Source organism: Paraphaeosphaeria sporulosa (assembly GCF_001642045.1).
Source record: "Paraphaeosphaeria sporulosa strain AP3s5-JAC2a unplaced genomic scaffold CC84scaffold_7, whole genome shotgun sequence".
In the NCBI taxonomy this organism is placed as follows: Eukaryota; Fungi; Ascomycota; class Dothideomycetes; order Pleosporales; family Didymosphaeriaceae; genus Paraphaeosphaeria; species Paraphaeosphaeria sporulosa.
The window spans coordinates 1,987,497-2,004,521 of NW_017253366.1; the positions used below are offsets into that span (position 1 = coordinate 1,987,497).

The following is a 17,025-nucleotide window of genomic DNA, read 5'->3' on the forward strand; positions in this document are numbered from 1 at the left end:
CCGGGATACCGGACCCCCAAAACCGTCCCCGCATACCGGGCGCTGCCACGGTGGCTGACCCTGGGCAATTTCCCGGGTACCGGTTACGGCGGCATCATTGTGAGCTACGATAACCTACATACAGTACGGTTTGTGCGACTATCAGTTGCTGTTTTAGCACAAGCGGATGGACTGGGACCGACTACTTCTTGGACATAGAGTAGCCTACGGAGGTCCCTACCAGGAACCTTTGAAACAAAGTTGGTTGCGATGGGCCGCTATAGCGGCATGTAGCGTAGTCTTTGCTGCTATTTGCAGCTAAGTAGTCTAGCGGCTAAGGCCGACTACCTTGGTAGAATGACGCGCGTTAGCGATGTGAAGGGCGCATCAAATCAGGCACGGGGCAAGAGGCATACCGTAGTCGCCGGACTGGGACACACACCATGTGGGTTGTATCAGTTAGCTACACGGTACACCGAACACCGATCACAAAATGGGGTCGGCTACACCCGTCCTGTTGATCACGCATGGGGATGGACCCTGCAAGCCCCAGTTCCAGCGCCTATCTGTACCTGATGCGTCGACAGCTGACGGCTGCACTCTGCCGCGCACAGACTGCTAGGGTCCGAAAAGCTTAGCCTTGCCGCTATGGTAACGATTCCGGTTTAGTCGATGCTGGCGATCTATTCAAGGTACTGTCGGAATATGGAGGGTCGCATGTGCATTCAGGGCGCAGCTACCGCGGGTAATCCCGAGCGCAATGTCGTGAGATGTTGTCAGATACGCGGGATTGACAATCTGAGGTTATGTGGTGGGCTGTAGAAGCGCGTATACGAGGGTTTTCTAAGACAGTGTCCGGACTCTGGGCCATTCGACGTAGTGGAGGAGTGTTGCGAGAGGACGTGGTGTACCTAGCTAGGCTAGTTATTGCCGGCGTGTAGGAAAAATGCACTGTACTATAGTAGGCTGGTAGAACAACCCCTGCTATACTTTCCAGCGCCCAACCTGCTTCACCAGGCTCCGGTCGCCTACCGAAAGGCTTTGGTTCACCTTCCGAAAGACCGTTCGTGTTCGCGTCTTGCGACCGCAACTCAGTAGCCCGTGGTATCAATCGGCTAATGCATTAGTGCAGCCCTGTGAAAAAGAAACGTCGAACGCCGGTCCTCCACGATACCAAAACAAGCTGTCAACCCCGGAAAGGACAGAGAGTACGGTTGTGTAAGTGGAGGCTCAAAAGCTTGACTCGTGCGCTCGCGTCGAGGTGAGCGCACGTGCCACCACCTAGAAAATGATGCTAAAATTAGCGTCCAGCCTTCAAGCCTTTTGGGTGCCAGCTGAACGGTAGGTTTGAACAAGAAAAACATGATGCATCTGAACACCGCGGATTGGACAATGGCGGATAGGGGAAAGCCTCGCAGCGTGCATAGTGCCTCATTTTGTTATTTTGAGAACTTAGGAAGTTGCGGTGGAGGACAAGCATGCAACTTCGCCGCCACTTCGCTTGCCGTTACAGGTGTAAATGCAATCACGGGCCGGCATTTGCGCAGTGAGTCTGTGTGGAGAAGACCGACGTTGTCGGTGTGCTGTGCAGGGCGAGGCCCCAGTCCTTCCATGCCACGCATCAGCACCTTAACGCAGAGCCGCATGGCAAAAATAGGCCTGAATAAAACTCGCGGAATCCTGTACCGCCCCCTCGGGAAATGAAGTGTAGGAGGACGAGGGACGGTCGGTGCGTGTTGCGTCATGCATGTGTACCTGGGTATGTCTTCAAGACTCGTGTAAGATTCGAGGGACTAGGTGGGGGCTGATTCACCCAACGGAGATTCGATGGGTGGCAAACTGAGTCCTGTAATCTTGTAATTTGGGGCCACACCGTTAAAACATCGATGGCTGCCCGCGCGGGTATGTATCTACTGACACTCCCTATACCTGTTGGTGGGATACAGATTAGCAATAGATATTGGCAACATGGCCGATAGCCCGATGTGCACGATGGGCGCGAACAACACCGTGACGGAGAAGGATACGAATACGAATGAGGTAACGTGGAGGCTGCTGATTCACTCCAAATACAAGTCGCTAATCGCTCGAATAGTCATTACTCGTTGCCCGACATCATCGACGGCGTTCCCACATTGTCTTCGTCATACATTACCCCTCCGCTCCGCGACCATGTCACACTCATCCATCTGTTCCTAAGAACGTTCGATTGCGCAATGCGTGCCGTCGCCTTCCCATGCTTTCCAACCCGCTTCCACCGCGACAGCCTATGATGTAAATTCCTCGAACCATGCAACATCCTTCCTAACAGGCGATGTTCCGCGCATAGGCACCCGTACCTTGTCCCTCAGGTGCCTCTTCGAAATCCGCCTCCGTCAATGCCCTCGTATAAAAGACACACGCCGTCTCTAGTTGGCCACCCGGGCTACCGTAGTATCCTGGCGGCACGACCATATTTTCGGCCCAGAATGCGCCTATAGTCCAATCAGCTAAGCTACAAAGTTGGGTTCATGTACGACAATGTCTCTGTCTAAGACATATCGATTCGATACCGGGGAGTATCGTACCCTTGCATTCGATGCTAGTGCCATAACCATAGCATTGTTCGAGACATTGTTGCGCCATTTGTGTTGTGTTGGAAGAGGGTGAGGGGTAGTATGCGGCGTACAGCTCAACAGATTTGACGGAGGGTGCCGGGATGAAATCAGAAGGCGCAGAGGCAGTTTGCTCGTGCGGATCGCTCAGTTTGCATGTGTCCGGTATAGGCTTTGTTGATGGGCCGCCAGCTCGTTCTGAGAGGGTCGTTGGGAGCGCTGATGTAAGAGTCGCGAAAGCGTTGAAGAGGATTGTTGAGAGAAGCATCGTGATGGAAGTCGGTCAACTGGTTGTATAGGAGTCAAAGTGGCGCCGGGATATGTATTGAGACTTTATCGGAAATGATATAGATGTGATGGATCGCGAAATCGTTATAGGCGTTATTCGTGCGATGAAGCTCGAGATAAATATGTTTCTGTTGGTGGCTGGCACGCAAATCAATAGATCCTTTTCAGGCCTCCAGGCGAGCACGGTCTGCATATACGCATCCTATGCCCTTTCTAATATCGCACAACGTATCACACGAGGTATGTCATTGCCCCATTTGGAGGTGGATACTGTGCCTCGTGCGACACGGAATCGGCGACGATTCGTCCCAGCGGCGGTGCAATGATGTTGGATGCAGGGAAAGGCAGAGTGTTCAGCGACGATCTTCGTTGCAGTATGGGGCTGATGCACCGCCGCATTCCGTCATTGGCAGGGTGAGGAGGCTGGTCATTAGTTAGCTAACTCTTCGAATAGATTGATCACGTGTTGGCAGGATGGCGGTGTCAATCATCACTTTATTGGACGAGGCACGACCCTCATCTTGCACGTCAATGTCTCACAACACGAGCGGCGCAACTGTTGCGCTGTAATATCGCAATTGTTGAGCACAGGATGATTAAGACAATGTAATGGTTTGGGAGAGCGAAAATGGCGGAATCAACGAACCCATCGAGAAGATCGCATCCTGAATGTTGTGGGTAGTCAGGACGTGGATCGTTTCTTCAAATTCAGTTTATCTCCGATGAAGAACCAATTCAGTCGTCCGAGGTCTGACAAAAGCGTAGCGACAACGCGCGACGGTGGTAGTCCGAGGGAAACGTTTGACTTATTGTTGTAGAAAGGTTGTGTTAATTGCTGTACATTTATGTATACATCCTTGCTCTTTATCCCCCGCTATGCAATCTTCGATGCCAACGAATATGTATCGAGAAGTGACACAAAATGTGCACCTAGATGAACAACTTCGAACCATGATACTTAACACCCTCCGTGTACTCGATCGCCGCAACAGAATCCGTGCGCTCCGGGAAGCCCTCGAACGAGCGGGCGTATGTCGCCACCGAGTGGGCGATGAGCTGTTCGCAATCAACGTGGATTCCAGAAGCGTTCGCAAGTCAAAAACATACCTTGGTATTTACAACCCAAGCAGTGACATTCACATTGCTCAAATCATCACACAGCTGATGATAGCACGGGTCGTACCAGTCGCCCGCCTTACCTCCAAATTGCTCAGCCTCTTCTTTGGTCTTGACGCCTTCGGCCCCTGTGGCGATGCCTCCACCAGGAATACCGTGACGAATGAAGCCATCGTAATCGCTGCGACCATCAAATGGAATAAACGTGTAATTGAGTCCATGATCCTTATACCAGTCGATGTACAGATCCCTCAATTCTTCGGAACCGTTGGGGTTAGCTGCATTAGTCGCATTGTAGATCTGGTACGCGAAGTTTGGACTGGCCATCATGTCGTAATCCATAAAGAGGCGGATTTTCTGGTTTTCCTCTTTGGGCAACGAAGCCACGTAGTAGTCGGAGCCGAGGAGGCCTTCTTCTTCGCCTGCCCACCAGCCAAAGCGGACACAATTAGATACATTGAACTTGGTGAGCTGACTTGCAACTTCCAGCAGACTGATAGAGCCGGAGCCGTCATCGTTGATTCCAGGGCCTTCAGCGACACTGTCGCTGTGTGCGCCGAGCATGACGCAGTTTTCTGGATCACCGAACGTAGTCTGTGCAATGATGTTCGTGGTTGCAATCTGCTTAACCTCGGCATCGATGTACGCAATCGCATCGACGTATTTCTTGTTCTTGAGCTTTTTGAGGATGGGCTTCGCATCTTCGCTGCCAATACCAAAAGTCGCGACGTGGTTTGGTGACGGGGTGCCGAGGGTTCCTCCAATACCGTCCTTGCTTCCTAAGTCATAGACGACCACTGCGGCCGCACCCTTTACACCTGCATGCTCGGATTTAGTTCCGAAAGGGCATGTACCGCGCTTGATGAAGGCGATGTTGCCCTTCACCGAGCTTGGAAAGTCGCCCAGCTGACAGCCCTCGTTCTCAACGAGGATCACAGTGCCATGTACAGGCTCCCTGTTCTTTGTTGGGGGCGTCAAACCGAACGGCGACGCTGATTTTGGCACCTCATTGCCCAGGACAAGGCGAGACTCGAAAATATTCCCAGAAACAGCAGGGAAGGACTGGTTCGAGATGTCGTAGTAGTGTCCCAGAGCTAGAATGGTTTCGTATATATACGAGAGCGTGCCATCATGTCCTGCAATCCGGTTAGCTCGGTACGACAACAGGGCACGTGGGAAATCTACCAGCACTACCAATCACTCGGGTTGGGTGGTTGTACTCTTCCTCACCCAGCTTTGCGATCTCGTACAGCTTCTTCGCACGTGCAAACAACTTGTCCCCACTGATGAGGTCTTGTAGCGCTGATGAGTTGACCAGCGGCTTCTCTCCATGATAATCACCGGCAGGCTGGATGGGCGCCTGTTTCGAGGAAGAGAGCAGGGGAATCTGGAGCGCCGACGCGCCTGCCGCGAGGACGCCCAGCGAAGAGATGGATGCCCGCATATTTGTGATGATGGACGATGCAGGCAGCGCGATGGGCGACGAGATAGCAGTGAGGCTGGGGGCTGGGTCGAATGACTCCTAGTGGCGGGCCGGTTGAAACGCTAGCCTGGCTCGGATGGGTCATGAAGCAACGCCAGCGCGATAAGGCATCACAAACCAGATGGTTAAAACTTGCATGTGCACGAAACAACTAAAGTGCCTTTTAGATGGCAATGCAACAACCTGATCAGCACAGCGCGGGAACATTGTGAGGTGCCAGGAGCAGTTGCCTCGAGAGCTCGAGTCGTGCACAACCACGCGATGTCGAAGAACGGCCATCTGGAATAGAAAGAGTTATGCGAGCATACTATTTGCGCTGTAATACTAAAGGCGGGGTCACGGGGATGCACAAAAGCCTCTTTCCATTTGCCGTCTCTGGAAGAGCCCCACCACAGCCATATCCCAACCAACGACCATCGGGAGTCCACTTCATACCACTGTTCTCCCACCATTTGAACGAGCTTGTGCAAATAATCATGGGGTCAACGAAATAGTATGAGGGAATCCCTGCGCATGGGTTCGAGCAGGTGTGTGCGCGATCGCGCTGCTTCCGGGCATACCTGGGCATTGTCACGGCCGTCAATCGTGAAATCGTTCCGCGGAATAGAATTATGACAATGCCGTCGAATTGCACAGTGAAGTGCAAAGCAGTCCGCCCATATCGACTACGACATTGGTCATTGGTATGTAGACAGCACTCGAAGTCCAGCCCAGCCAGCCGAACGCTGTAACGGCGCGTGCGGGCTGCTTGAAGAAGACACGAGAGATACCGCGCCCAAGGATGCTGTTCTTTTTGTTGATAGAAATGCGCAGTGACAGCGGGTGGTAGTTGTTCTCGACGTTTTGCTGCGCGACGTTCATTTCATAGTCCACTCGCGCGTCTTCGCCATCTACCCCTGAACGAACAGCCTCCGCTGCGGCTCTTTCCGGGCCATACATGTTGAAGTTAATGCTTTGGTATTGGGCTTCGTCCACAGAATCGGAGATTGTTCCAGCCTTGGCGGTAAGATAGAAGTCGTAAAGCCCAGCGGCCAGGATGGAATCACTGACAACCAGGAAATCTATCCGGTGATCAGACCGTTGAGTATGGAGCCAATGAATGAGCTCAGCATACTGCTAAAAGCAGAAGCAGAGGGCGAGAGCTAACACCCGTTGGATGACATTGTGGGACGGGTGTAAGGCCTGGATGCAGTTTTGAAAATGATGTATCACCCCACGAGGCAGCAACGCGCTGCCAAAACTTTTGGTCCAACCTGCAGCTGGCGTTTTGGTGGAAGGTTTTACATACAGAAAATTTGGGGGCTATTGAGGAATTGATTTCGTCAGGTGTTACACAAAGATCACAAAGGCAATCCGTGGCCGCAGGTAACTTGTGTTCGCCCCGTCAGCCTTGTTAGGCAGGACAAATCAAGGGAGTCGATATATAGATAAGGGAACCGATTTCGTCACGTTGAGCGTAGTCATATCTAACGTGGCATTTAGACATTATTTCCAGAACCGATTCGTTTTCAAACATTCGCACTTCTTGGTGTCATCAGTCATTGCAGGTTATTTCGAGTCCCTCTCAGGTGTCCTTGTTCAAGCGTCTCTCGTGAACTCTGACCGCTGCCGCCATCTCTCCCCATACCTGAAAACCAACATTGGGATCGGTGCGAGCGCCAGACTTAGCAAACTCAACAATGTAAAAGCCAGCCCGTATCCAAGCTCTTCGGCCAGCGGGCCGGCCGCTAACGGTAGGAAAGTCCCCATTAAACATCTTGTTACGATGACGCCGGTCAGTGCTGAAGCAGAATACAGCCCACACGCATCAACTACATATGCGGAGAGCGGAACCATGGTCATGAGCAGTGTGGAGCCCATTAAGCCCACAGAGAGCAGAAGGAGCGCTGCAGGCAATTGTAGTTGCGCAATCCAACCATACGCGAGCACCGTAAATGGCAGGAGAATTCCGCCAGTGATCGCTAACGGCAAGCGATACTCTGGGCGACCCTTTTTTGAGGAGCTCCTGTCCCGAAGCCGAATATAGATGCGATCCAGGCTCGAGTTACACACCAAAACACTGACGAACGAGCCGACGCCTGCTACATGTCAGTCTAAATTTGTATACAAAATGAGGGTTCTTACTGAAACAAAGAAATGACGAGCCGATTTGAGATGGCGAGAATCCATATCGATCTTCAAGAATGCCAGGCAGCGTCGTACTTAAAACGTAGAAGTAACTGAACAGGACTGATCCAAATAGCGACATCGCGAGAAGCACACTAGATCCGAAGAGGACGGTAAATGGCCGTTTGATCGCGTACCAGAGTCTATGTCCGGCTTCATCTTTAGTAGCTCCAGAAATTTCCTGGTTGGCTTCTTCTTGAATATGCATGACTTTGCGCTTCAAGATGACCATCTTGTACGTTTCGCGAAAGCACGTCACAAACGCGATTTCGCACGTCAGCGCCAAAGCAGTCGCAATGAGTAATACGGTGCGCCACCCGAGTGTTTGCGCGATAATGCCTCCACACGCAGGCCCGATTGCACCTCCTAGAAGGGGAGCCAACATGAGGAGACTCATGGCGGAGCCTCGTTTTTCGTTGTCGAAGATGTCCCCAATGATAGCAGGCCCGAGAACGTTGGTCGCAACAGCGGCTCCAGTCAAAGCTCGGGCGCCAATGAACAATGCGGTACTTTCACTGACTGCAGCCAGGAGCGATGCAGAAATGAAGAGTATATTGCATGCGTTCATGACCGGGTACCTTCCGTAGATCTCACTGAGAGGTGCAATCAAGAACGGGCCGGTGGCTTCTCCCAACTCCCAAATTGTCACCAAGAGGGCCGAAACTGACGGCCCCGCTGTATGGTTAGATAACTCGTCGACGATGGTGTTTGCTACAGGCACGACGGAGATACAAGTAAATGTTCTGTAAGTTATCAGCAGCTGACACTAAATTTGATAACGAAAATACTCACACTGTAAATGCTGTGAAAGCAAGAAGTGACACCATTGCCCACTTATATGCCACCGGCCATTCTCTGGGGTTCTCAATGTCACCCTCCTCGAAGTCTAGTATGACGCCTGTGTGCTTGATGCCATCCTGCAGAGTTTCCGGGATGGACGCGAGCAACGGCTGCTGCTCGTCAACGGTCATGGCGTCTGTCGTCTGCTTCACTGATCACGCTAATCAAGTCAAAGAAACCTGAAAGCAACAAGAAGATTATGGTAGGAGTGGAGAAGTATGTATCGAAATGTCGAGAATCATTTTTTAGAGGGGCGGCCCCCGTCGCGCCCTGCATGTCGCCTTCAGTAAGTGACTTTTAGTTGCATTAGCGCACCATTCCGGGCTAGAGAACGCAGCCAACCACAAATTTTCTAGCCAATGAAAGACATCTCCTCCCGCGGATAGCCGAGTCTTACGACGAACACCTTGTTTGGCTGTCTCGTTGTCCACACTCCATCTCCATCCTGATCGAGCTTCGAGTTTGCGAAGTCTTCTTCTGTTGGTTTGCTTTTGCGCTTGCTTAGCCGATCTGCATGCGATCCAATCGAAAAACCTCACTTTGAGGGCTGGAATTCCCTCACAAGATCTGGAACTATAATCCATCACCACAAGTTCCTACGGTACTATGCCAAGGGCTTCAGTACTTTCTTCCTTCTCGTGGGATAACATGGGATGCTGAAGCGTCTGTCTGCATCAGTCAGGTGTTGTTCCTCCCGTGCACATGGTAACTCCAGATGGTACCTAGGTACGGCTGCGGATATATGATGGACCCTTCAAACATGTGTAATACATCGCAGGCGACGGCGACCAAAGAAGTCCACTAACATATGGCAACACAATTCATAAAGCATTCTAGACTTCAGCCTCTGATACCGACCTTGTCACCCTCCGCACCATATCATTCTACTTAGATGAATAGACCAGATGTGGCTCCTTGTCTTGCGGAGACAAACCCACCAACGGCATTTCGCTGTTCAATTTAAACAGTTTTAATAACGCCATGTGGCTGACTGCCACTTCTGGATGGTAAAAGTGCTCAGCTGATGCCATATAGCCGCAATAACCAGGATGCCATGAGTGGCTAAATACCGAACGCAATATCCCTACGGCTCCAGACACCGGAGGATCGGCTCCAACCCCACCAAACACATGGAGCAATAATTTGAAATCCGGGGTGCAGCACCCTTATAACTTCACCAGCCACGGCTGTAGATCAATCACGTCTTCATTCCGATTCTACAATGGCGCGAGCTCTTGTTTTAGCTGCCGCAGCGGCGACCTTGTTCCAAACAACGCATTCGCAATGCACTCCAGCCAGCACGAGCAAGACGTATGATTATATTGTCATTGGTTCGGGAGCTGGTGGTATCCCAATCGCGGATCGACTGAGTGAAGCGGGCAAGACGGTATTGCTGCTCGAGAAGGGTCCACCATCAAGTGGGAGATGGGGTGGCACTATGAAGCCATCGTGGCTTCAAGGCACGAATCTGACTCGCTTCGACGTACCAGGACTTTTCAATCAGATATGGGCGGATGGCAACGGAGTTGCGTGTGATGACACAGGCGTTATGGCAGGCTGGTGAGTATCCAAACACACGGCTGCGTATTTCTCCACTGGCTTGCGTCTCTGACGCAATTCACAGTGTTCTAGGAGGAGGTGTGGCCGTGAACAGTGCGTTATGGTGGAAACCGCATCCCGCGGACTGGGACCGCAACTTTCCAGATGGATGGAAGTCGACCGACATGGCCAAGTCGACCGAGAAAGTCTTCCAAAGAATTCCCGGTGTACGTTCGTAAATGAAATTGAAGGCACGTTTTGTTAACAACGTATACAGACCACTATACCGTCTACAGACGGCAAATTATACCTCCAACAAGGTTTCGATAGGGTATCGAAAGGTTTAGACGTCGCTGGCTTCAAACAGCTCAACAAGCCAAATGACTATCCAGACCAGAAGAACTTCACATATGGACACCCTGAATTTTTCATCGAGCATGCTGAGAGGCAAGGTCCTCTGAGGACTTACTTAGAGACTGCTTCCGCGCGCACTGACAAGTTCACACTGTGGACGAACACAAACGCAAGAAGGGTGGTGCGGACCAAGGGTCATGTCACCGGAGTCGAATTAGAATGCAAAAACGGAGCTGGCCATTCGGGAACCGTCAATGTGACGCCTGGTACAGGTCGCGTCATCGTTTCCGCAGGCACGATGGGTTCGGCGAAGCTTTTGTTCAGAAGTAGGTCAAGAAACGTTTGGAAAAGTCTTTACTAAACTCGACAGGTGGTATTGGCCCAACCGATCAGCTCAACGTTGTGAAAAGCTCGTCGACTGACGGAGCTACGATGATCTCGCAAGATCAATGGATCAACCTTCCGGTTGGTTATAATCTAGATGACCATGTTGGCGTACGTACAGGACGTCTTGGGAGCGAAAGTGGGTTATGCTAACGTCTCTGCAGACTGACATCCAGATCTCTCATCCAGACATCGTTTTCTATGATTTCTACGCTGCCTACAACAACCCGGTTGCAGCTGATAAAGACGCCTACTTGAGTTCGTATCCGATTCACGACAAGTCAAAAGAGCGAACTAACACATCTTGTAGAGAGCAGAACAGGTATATTGACGCAAGTCGCGCCCAACTTGGGCCCCATCGTAAGCGCATGTTACACCGCGATGATCGAATTGTTTCACTGACTGATTCCTAGGCCTGGACTCAACACACACCCTCGGACGGAATCGTTCGCCATATTCAATGGCAAGCTCGTATTGAGGGCAATACCAAGAGTACAGTTTGTATCGCCATATAACCCAGATCGAGCTAATTCTCTCAGCGGCAATGACCATCACTCAATATCTCGGCAATGGCGCCATCTCTCGTGGTCGATTGACCATCACGCCCCAATTGAACACCCAAGTCGCTACTCCTCCTTACCTGAGGAATGCGACAGATAAAGAAGCCGTGATTCAGGGCATTGACACCATGCGAAAGGCCCTGAGCAACGTTCCGAACTTGACTTGGATCAAGCCTACAAGCGGCCAGGACACCACAGCCTTTGTCAACTCGGTATGTCTACCTACAAACTTTTGTAGCACTAAATTAATGATTCCCAGATTCCGACCATCCCCGCCTCACGCAACTCGAATCACTGGACTGGCACTAATAAGATCGGCACGGATGATGGCCGCAGTGGTGGAACTGCTGTCGTCGACCTTGATACCAAGGTGTACGGAACAGATAACCTCTTCGTCGTTGATGCGTCAATATTTCCAGGAATGACCACCGGTAACCCCTCTGCGGCTATCATCATTGCTTCGGAGAAGGCTGCTGAGAGGATCCTCGCGCTCCAAGCCCCAGCAAAATCGCGTGTGATGAGGGATGCGCAATAGAGTAGACGAGGTACCGAGGCTGAGATAGTAACCACACACTTCATGTAGCTGAGCGGAACTCTTCGACGTAAGACTGTCATTTCCACATGATTCCACTCGTTCAAACACTACTTAATTTGGATGCGGCCGACTGCGCCTTTGCGTCCAGATGCCCAGCATACCCCACCTTTGATACACTGCACAGCAAAGAATTCGTTGCGGTGCTCATCTGTCAGGCCTTCCCATGTAACACCTCCGTCCCGTGTCAAGTTGGTGCCGGTTTGGCCACCAGCTACTGCCAGCTTCGATTTTCCCGGAAGCCATGATACTGCCGAACGATATTCCAGCGCTGAGTTCGACGAGGTCCAAGTTACTCCGCCATTGCGAGTATATGCCACATTGTTTTTGCTCGCAGGTACGCCGGTACTGAAACTACCCCCAACGACGAGACCGTTCCGAGAATCGCGAAATGCGACCGAGTTCATCCCGTACCCTGAGTAGCCGAGCTCGACGTTCGGATCGCCCACAAGGCTGGTGTTCGCGTCTTTCCAACTGCGTCCATTCGAGCTGCGGAAAACACGCGAAGGATTGGGACTACCTCCGGTGACGATATACCACCGTCCAGCGACAAAGGCAATGCATGTACCACTTGCAGCGAACGCTGCTTGGCCTTGGGCTTCTAGACCCGTAGTAGTGACTTCTCTCCAGCTCTTACCACCATCGTGAGTTTCCAAAAGACCCATGCTTCCGTCTGTAGCATTTGCAGGGTCTTGCAATAACAGGCCGTGATGCTTGTTCTCCCAAGCAAGGCTGTCGTAGAAAATTGGATTCTTTGGAGTTCTTGATTTGCGCCAACGTTTGCCCCCATCTTCTGTATACCACACGCTCGTTTGATTCAGGCTTCCATCGCCAGCAGCCATAGCAACGGCAACTTGAGCAGAAAAGGCTTCAATATCGCGGAAATCCAGGATGACAGGGTATGTACCTGTTGCATTGGTGAAAGTCTCTTTGTGCGTAATCGTGAGGTCGCTCCAAGAGGTTCCGCCATCAGTGGTTCGATAGACAGAGTTGTTGGTTCCCGAGACCCAGACGATCCTGTCGGAGACCACAGATAGCCCGCGAAAGCCAGCCGTGACTCGACCGTTGTTACCCTGTATTGGTTTGGTTTGCCATTTGTTGCTGCTACTCTTCGTTGGGCTACTGCACGACAGAGAGAAGAATGGAACCAAGAGAGCCAGTGTGAGGTGCATGATGAGCTGGAGAATTTGAGTTGAAAGGCTTGAAGATGGAGCGGGGGAATTTGCGAGGTCGTACCTGGACCGCGCCCGCTCCCGCGTTCCTTGGGAGTTTCCTCATTGGGGTCTGACGCGCGAGTCAGCTCTAACCGGATCGTGGCTAAACGATTGCGCATCTCGGGAGAGCGCGTGTGGCAAGTTGCAGGACAGGATGGATTTTCCACTAAACGTATTACTCTCGTCGGCTCTGAGAATAAACCTTCATTTGTACTTAACACCAGCCATTTTAGCGTGGGTACTCAGGCAGTAGAAATGGAGAAACGGATGTGTTCTAAAGCCAATATAGGAATCAGCAAATCGTCTCTCAAGATCGTCGCATGACATAGCTCATGGTTATTAGGCCTTCGATATGTTGCATTGGCCATTCTCAAGATAAAGAGGAAGCTCCGGTTAGGTCATACCTTGAGTAAACCTGGTGCGTGGCTTGGGTACTCGACCCATTAGATCTATGGTCAGATTGATAGGTTAGATTGATAGGCGAAGAGAATCGTTTCTGATATGCATACATCTGGGCAAGATATCGAAAGGGATTCTGAGTCCTCAGCATCTCATATGGAGGATGCGCACGATGAGGCCGGCTTGTCTAATCGGTGGGAGGCAATAACCAGCGATTTCGACTTGAAGACTTGGCCAGAGTCTTCGAAGGACAGGCTGAAAGCTGCTGCCTGCGGGTTAGGTGTGGACGCAGGAGGGCGAGCGGAATCGAGTCAAAAGCTCAAAGTTTGGATTGCTACCCAATTCTCCAATTTCATCATTATATAAGGCCTTGACTTTGTGTGTCACATGACTGTGACAAGGTAGATCTTGTCTTTTGACCGGCAGCATATTATGGATCTATCCTACACCGGTCTGTCGGCGATGGAACATTTGAGAACGTTGTAGAGTGTTTTGTCAGTCATGCGCAAGTCAGAGCAACGGACAACACCGAGACGATGAGGGAGATGAACTCGTTTTACAATTGGGTTGAGATTGTATAGTACAGTTTCAGTTATTAATTGGCGAAGTATGGCATGCTATTGACAATTTCAATTTTGCTTGCAGGGAAATTCGCTGATAAAATGTCAAATCTTTCATTACGACATCGCAAATCAGGTCAGACCATCTGCCGATCAGGATCTTTACACATTTCGAATTCATGGGCTGCTTATCGTCATACTGCAGGTGGGATACAGGAGGTTACGGTGATACGACAGCGAGCTAGGTAAAGAGCTACATGAACTTGAAAGCCACCAATCTCAAACACCTTTGGCCACAGATTGTCGGCCAATATACTAATCGCATACATGTCCAAACCTCAGTCGACGAAGCCATGCTACTGTCCTCACGAAAGTGAAGTCCGACCCTATCTGCTACGACAACGTGCAGCGCCTGATAATTCAATGCTGCGCCGTCGGACTGCATGTCTAATCCCTGAACAGTAAGCGCCAAGCCAATTGCCCCTCACAATTCACTGTATATACACCTATGAGTTGCAATTGCCTGACTGGTCAGCACGTTCTGATTCGAGAACAGCCACAGCACACACGCTGAGCAACACAATGCTGCATCACTGGTTTAACTGAGCGATCCTGTTATGGTCGATTTCCCGCCCAGTCTACCTCCACCATGCTCGCGTCTGCGTTTCGAAACTCAAATGTGGTCAACTATCTCAATGATACTTATGCGCATTTGAAGCGATATTCTTCGTGACACTCACCTAACCTATTCAAGCGGCAGGTGCCTCTGGCACATAGAAGGTGCGCACAACCCTATCGTGGCGACTTCAACTTCTGAACACTCCATCACTCTTCACTTTGTCGCCGTACTTCGTTTCATCTCCAATATGTGCAATGCGCGACTTGCCCTGGCATTGCTCGCCACTTGTGCCGCCGATTCTTTCAGCAATTATGGAGAGATTGACCAAGCATGCACCATGCTTGAGTCTGAGCTGCCCGGCTGTGTATACTACCCTAACAGTACGGCTTTCGAGCAGTCAGTTGCCTCATATATATATGCGGGGTCACGGCTTCGACCAAATTGTATTCTCGGTCCAAAACAAGCTGAAGACGTCCAAAAGGCAGTGCAAGTCCTCACCCAGTATCCGTCTGTGGAGTTCGCTGTTCGGAGCGGAGGGCACAATATCAACAAAGGTATGGAACTTCTAAGAAGCTTCTCTGATGTCATTAACATGCGGGCAGGATTCGCGAACACTGACCTCGGTGTGACGATTGATCTCGCTGCACTCGATGATGTAGAAGTCAGCAGCGACAAAAGCTACGTATCGATCGGAGTGGGTGCTCGGTGGGGAAAAGTGTATGCTACTGTCGAGCAACAAGGTCTTAGTATGCCAGGAGGCAGAGTCTCCTCAGTGGGCACGGGCGGATTCATAACAGGCGGCACGTCCATTGTACACAATCACAACACCACCGTTCATGCTGACATTTTCCTATAGGCGGGATCTCATATTACTCCCCCGAAAGAGGCTGGGCCTGCGACTCTGTCAAAAGCTTCGACATCGTCCTTGCAAACGGTTCCCTCATCAATGCCAACGCCCAGTCCAATGCAGACCTGTTCAGAGCCCTCAAAGGAGGTTCGAACAACTTTGGCATAGTGACGCATTTCGAACTCGATGTATTCGAGCAAGGACCACTTACCGGCGGTTCAATGGACTATGGCAACGTAACGGGCGAGCAGGTCGTGAACACAATTACGTCCTTCAAACAGCCACAGATGTTCGACAAGCATGCAATGCTAATCGCCATCTTCTCATACCAAGCTCATAAACATCTATTCTCTCATTCGGCAACGTTCTTCCATACACGCCCTGAAAAATATTTTGGGAGCACATTGGAGGCGTTTACGAGGGTCGAGCCGCAAACGAATGTGACGTTACCCGTGATGAACAACACAGCAGGATTCTTTGCAGGTTTGTCAGGGTCCTATGATCCTTCGTACGCGCCGAATAACTTGTAAGTGGAAATGCCTCCTCTTCTCACTGAGGGTTGTGTAAGAGCTGATCGCGACCAGTATGCATTGGACTTGCCTCCAATTCCGCGTTACCAAAACAATCCTACACAAAATCAACGGGCTGTACCGAGAGCATTCCCTCAGGCTCGCCAATGTACCTGCCTACCGCAGCGCAAATCTAACCGTCTTCCTCGTCCTGCAATCGGTACCCGCAACCAGGCCAGGGAACAGTCTGGGCTTCGAACCTGATTCGCATCCAGAAAAGGACCAGCTTAACCTACTGATCATGTATCAATATGACGAAGGCCGAATGGAAGTCGCGTTGCAGCGAGAGATCAACAGGTTGACGAAGGAGGTGGAGGATATTGCGAGGGAGGAGCGTGCGCTCAGTCAATTCATATACCTTAACTATGCAGGCAGTGACCAGAAAGTCCTCGAGGGGTATGGAAAGAAGAGCGTAGAAAAGTTGAAGAGGGTCGCTGCGGAGTATGATCCAGATGGCGTGTTCCAGAAGCAAGTGAGGGGAGGGTTCAAGCTGTCAGACGTGCATTTCTAGGCGCGTCGCCAGACAGCAGACCCTTGCTCGGAAAGTGAGGGCAGTAGCAGCACAACCAGTGGCTTTGAGGCAGCCCGTAGACAGCGGTCATTTTCGTGCTTCGTCGCCCAGCCATCGATTAGCAGTCTAGTTCCATCTTGCATCCGTGTGTGCGATAACAAGACACTAGCTACTCGTGTCTGCAGTCCCGGTAAATGCCGTTTGTCGAGGGTGCCGTTGGAAGAGAGCCGGGAAAGGCCGCAACATGACTCGTATGTCGAGCAAACAAGCTGCAACGAAGGCTCGAACGCCCGCTTCCAAACCAAGCCGCAATGGTGGCGCGGGGAAGACGACGAAAATCATGGTGTCGGCGGAACATGGTTCAGCCGACTCCGCCTCGGCCGCTTTGCTGGGGCTACCGGAGCTGTATGA

At 51.3% G+C, this 17,025-nt stretch overlaps 6 protein-coding genes across 6 annotated transcripts; 2 read left to right on the plus strand and 4 right to left on the minus strand.

The window, feature by feature from the left end:
* Positions 1–2,042: 2,042 nt before the first annotated feature.
* CC84DRAFT_1197629 (uncharacterized protein) lies at positions 2,043–3,244 on the minus strand. Its single transcript, XM_018181533.1, has 2 exons — positions 2,547–3,244; positions 2,043–2,453 (listed from the first exon to the last, which is right to left on the minus strand). The coding sequence occupies exons 1-2, from the start codon at positions 2,839–2,841 to the stop codon at positions 2,284–2,286; spliced, it is 465 nt and encodes a 154-aa protein (XP_018034510.1). The 5' UTR covers positions 2,842–3,244; the 3' UTR covers positions 2,043–2,283.
* Positions 3,245–3,651: 407 nt separating this feature from the next.
* CC84DRAFT_1150081 (aminopeptidase Y precursor) lies at positions 3,652–5,505 on the minus strand. The gene is made up of 3 exons (XM_018176690.1): positions 5,163–5,505; positions 3,969–5,113; positions 3,652–3,917 (listed from the first exon to the last, which is right to left on the minus strand). Exons 1-3 carry the CDS (start codon positions 5,419–5,421, stop codon positions 3,792–3,794), a joined length of 1,530 nt encoding a protein of 509 aa, XP_018034511.1. The 5' UTR covers positions 5,422–5,505; the 3' UTR covers positions 3,652–3,791.
* A 1,213-nt stretch (positions 5,506–6,718) lies between these two features.
* On the minus strand, positions 6,719–8,893 carry CC84DRAFT_889097 (major facilitator superfamily transporter). The gene is made up of 3 exons (XM_018187805.1): positions 8,419–8,893; positions 7,585–8,369; positions 6,719–7,538 (listed from the first exon to the last, which is right to left on the minus strand). Exons 1-3 carry the CDS (start codon positions 8,595–8,597, stop codon positions 7,039–7,041), a joined length of 1,464 nt encoding a protein of 487 aa, XP_018034512.1. The 5' UTR covers positions 8,598–8,893; the 3' UTR covers positions 6,719–7,038.
* Positions 8,894–9,235: 342 nt separating this feature from the next.
* Positions 9,236–11,934, plus strand: CC84DRAFT_1150088 (cellobiose dehydrogenase). Its single transcript, XM_018176691.1, has 9 exons — positions 9,236–10,026; positions 10,091–10,232; positions 10,283–10,685; positions 10,730–10,854; positions 10,908–11,005; positions 11,058–11,103; positions 11,157–11,235; positions 11,283–11,515; positions 11,563–11,934. The coding sequence occupies exons 1-9, from the start codon at positions 9,689–9,691 to the stop codon at positions 11,836–11,838; spliced, it is 1,740 nt and encodes a 579-aa protein (XP_018034513.1). The 5' UTR covers positions 9,236–9,688; the 3' UTR covers positions 11,839–11,934.
* A 23-nt stretch (positions 11,935–11,957) lies between these two features.
* On the minus strand, positions 11,958–12,947 carry CC84DRAFT_1056011 (Oligoxyloglucan reducing end-specific cellobiohydrolase; the record flags this gene model as incomplete). The annotated part of the gene is made up of 1 exon (XM_018173539.1): positions 11,958–12,947. A coding segment is annotated over one exon (990 nt), but the record flags the coding sequence as incomplete, so codon positions are not given.
* A 1,646-nt stretch (positions 12,948–14,593) lies between these two features.
* Positions 14,594–16,614, plus strand: CC84DRAFT_1261139 (FAD-binding domain-containing protein; the record flags this gene model as incomplete). The annotated part of the gene is made up of 4 exons (XM_018185039.1): positions 14,594–15,241; positions 15,290–15,433; positions 15,544–16,060; positions 16,119–16,614. Exons 1-4 carry the CDS (start codon positions 14,935–14,937, stop codon positions 16,612–16,614), a joined length of 1,464 nt encoding a protein of 487 aa, XP_018034515.1. The 5' UTR covers positions 14,594–14,934.
* Between the last annotated feature and the right edge of the window lie 411 nt (positions 16,615–17,025).

What these genes read in the sequence shown, in the direction of transcription:
- CC84DRAFT_1150088 (XM_018176691.1), top strand. Translation starts at nt 9,689, where the DNA reads ATGGCGCGAGCTCTTGTTTTAGCTGCCGCAGCGGCGACCTTGTTCCAA. An exon ending in ACAGGCGTTATGGCAGGCTG is followed by an intron (nt 10,027 to 10,090) that starts GTGAGTATCCAA and finishes CGCAATTCACAG; the next exon opens with TGTTCTAGGAGGAGGTGTGG. An exon ending in CCACAGCCTTTGTCAACTCG is followed by an intron (nt 11,516 to 11,562) that starts GTATGTCTACCT and finishes AATGATTCCCAG; the next exon opens with ATTCCGACCATCCCCGCCTC.
- CC84DRAFT_889097 (XM_018187805.1), bottom strand. Translation starts at nt 8,597, where the DNA reads ATGACCGTTGACGAGCAGCAGCCGTTGCTCGCGTCCATCCCGGAAACT. An exon ending in GCTTTCACAGCATTTACAGT is followed by an intron (nt 8,370 to 8,418) that starts GTGAGTATTTTC and finishes GATAACTTACAG; the next exon opens with AACATTTACTTGTATCTCCG. An exon ending in CTCGTCATTTCTTTGTTTCA is followed by an intron (nt 7,539 to 7,584) that starts GTAAGAACCCTC and finishes GACATGTAGCAG; the next exon opens with GCGTCGGCTCGTTCGTCAGT.
- CC84DRAFT_1197629 (XM_018181533.1), bottom strand. Translation starts at nt 2,841, where the DNA reads ATGCTTCTCTCAACAATCCTCTTCAACGCTTTCGCGACTCTTACATCA. An exon ending in CACTAGCATCGAATGCAAGG is followed by an intron (nt 2,454 to 2,546) that starts GTACGATACTCC and finishes ATTGGACTATAG; the next exon opens with GCGCATTCTGGGCCGAAAAT.
- CC84DRAFT_1150081 (XM_018176690.1), bottom strand. Translation starts at nt 5,421, where the DNA reads ATGCGGGCATCCATCTCTTCGCTGGGCGTCCTCGCGGCAGGCGCGTCG. An exon ending in CCGAGTGATTGGTAGTGCTG is followed by an intron (nt 5,114 to 5,162) that starts GTAGATTTCCCA and finishes ACCGGATTGCAG; the next exon opens with GACATGATGGCACGCTCTCG. An exon ending in CTTGGGTTGTAAATACCAAG is followed by an intron (nt 3,918 to 3,968) that starts GTATGTTTTTGA and finishes GATTGCGAACAG; the next exon opens with CTCATCGCCCACTCGGTGGC.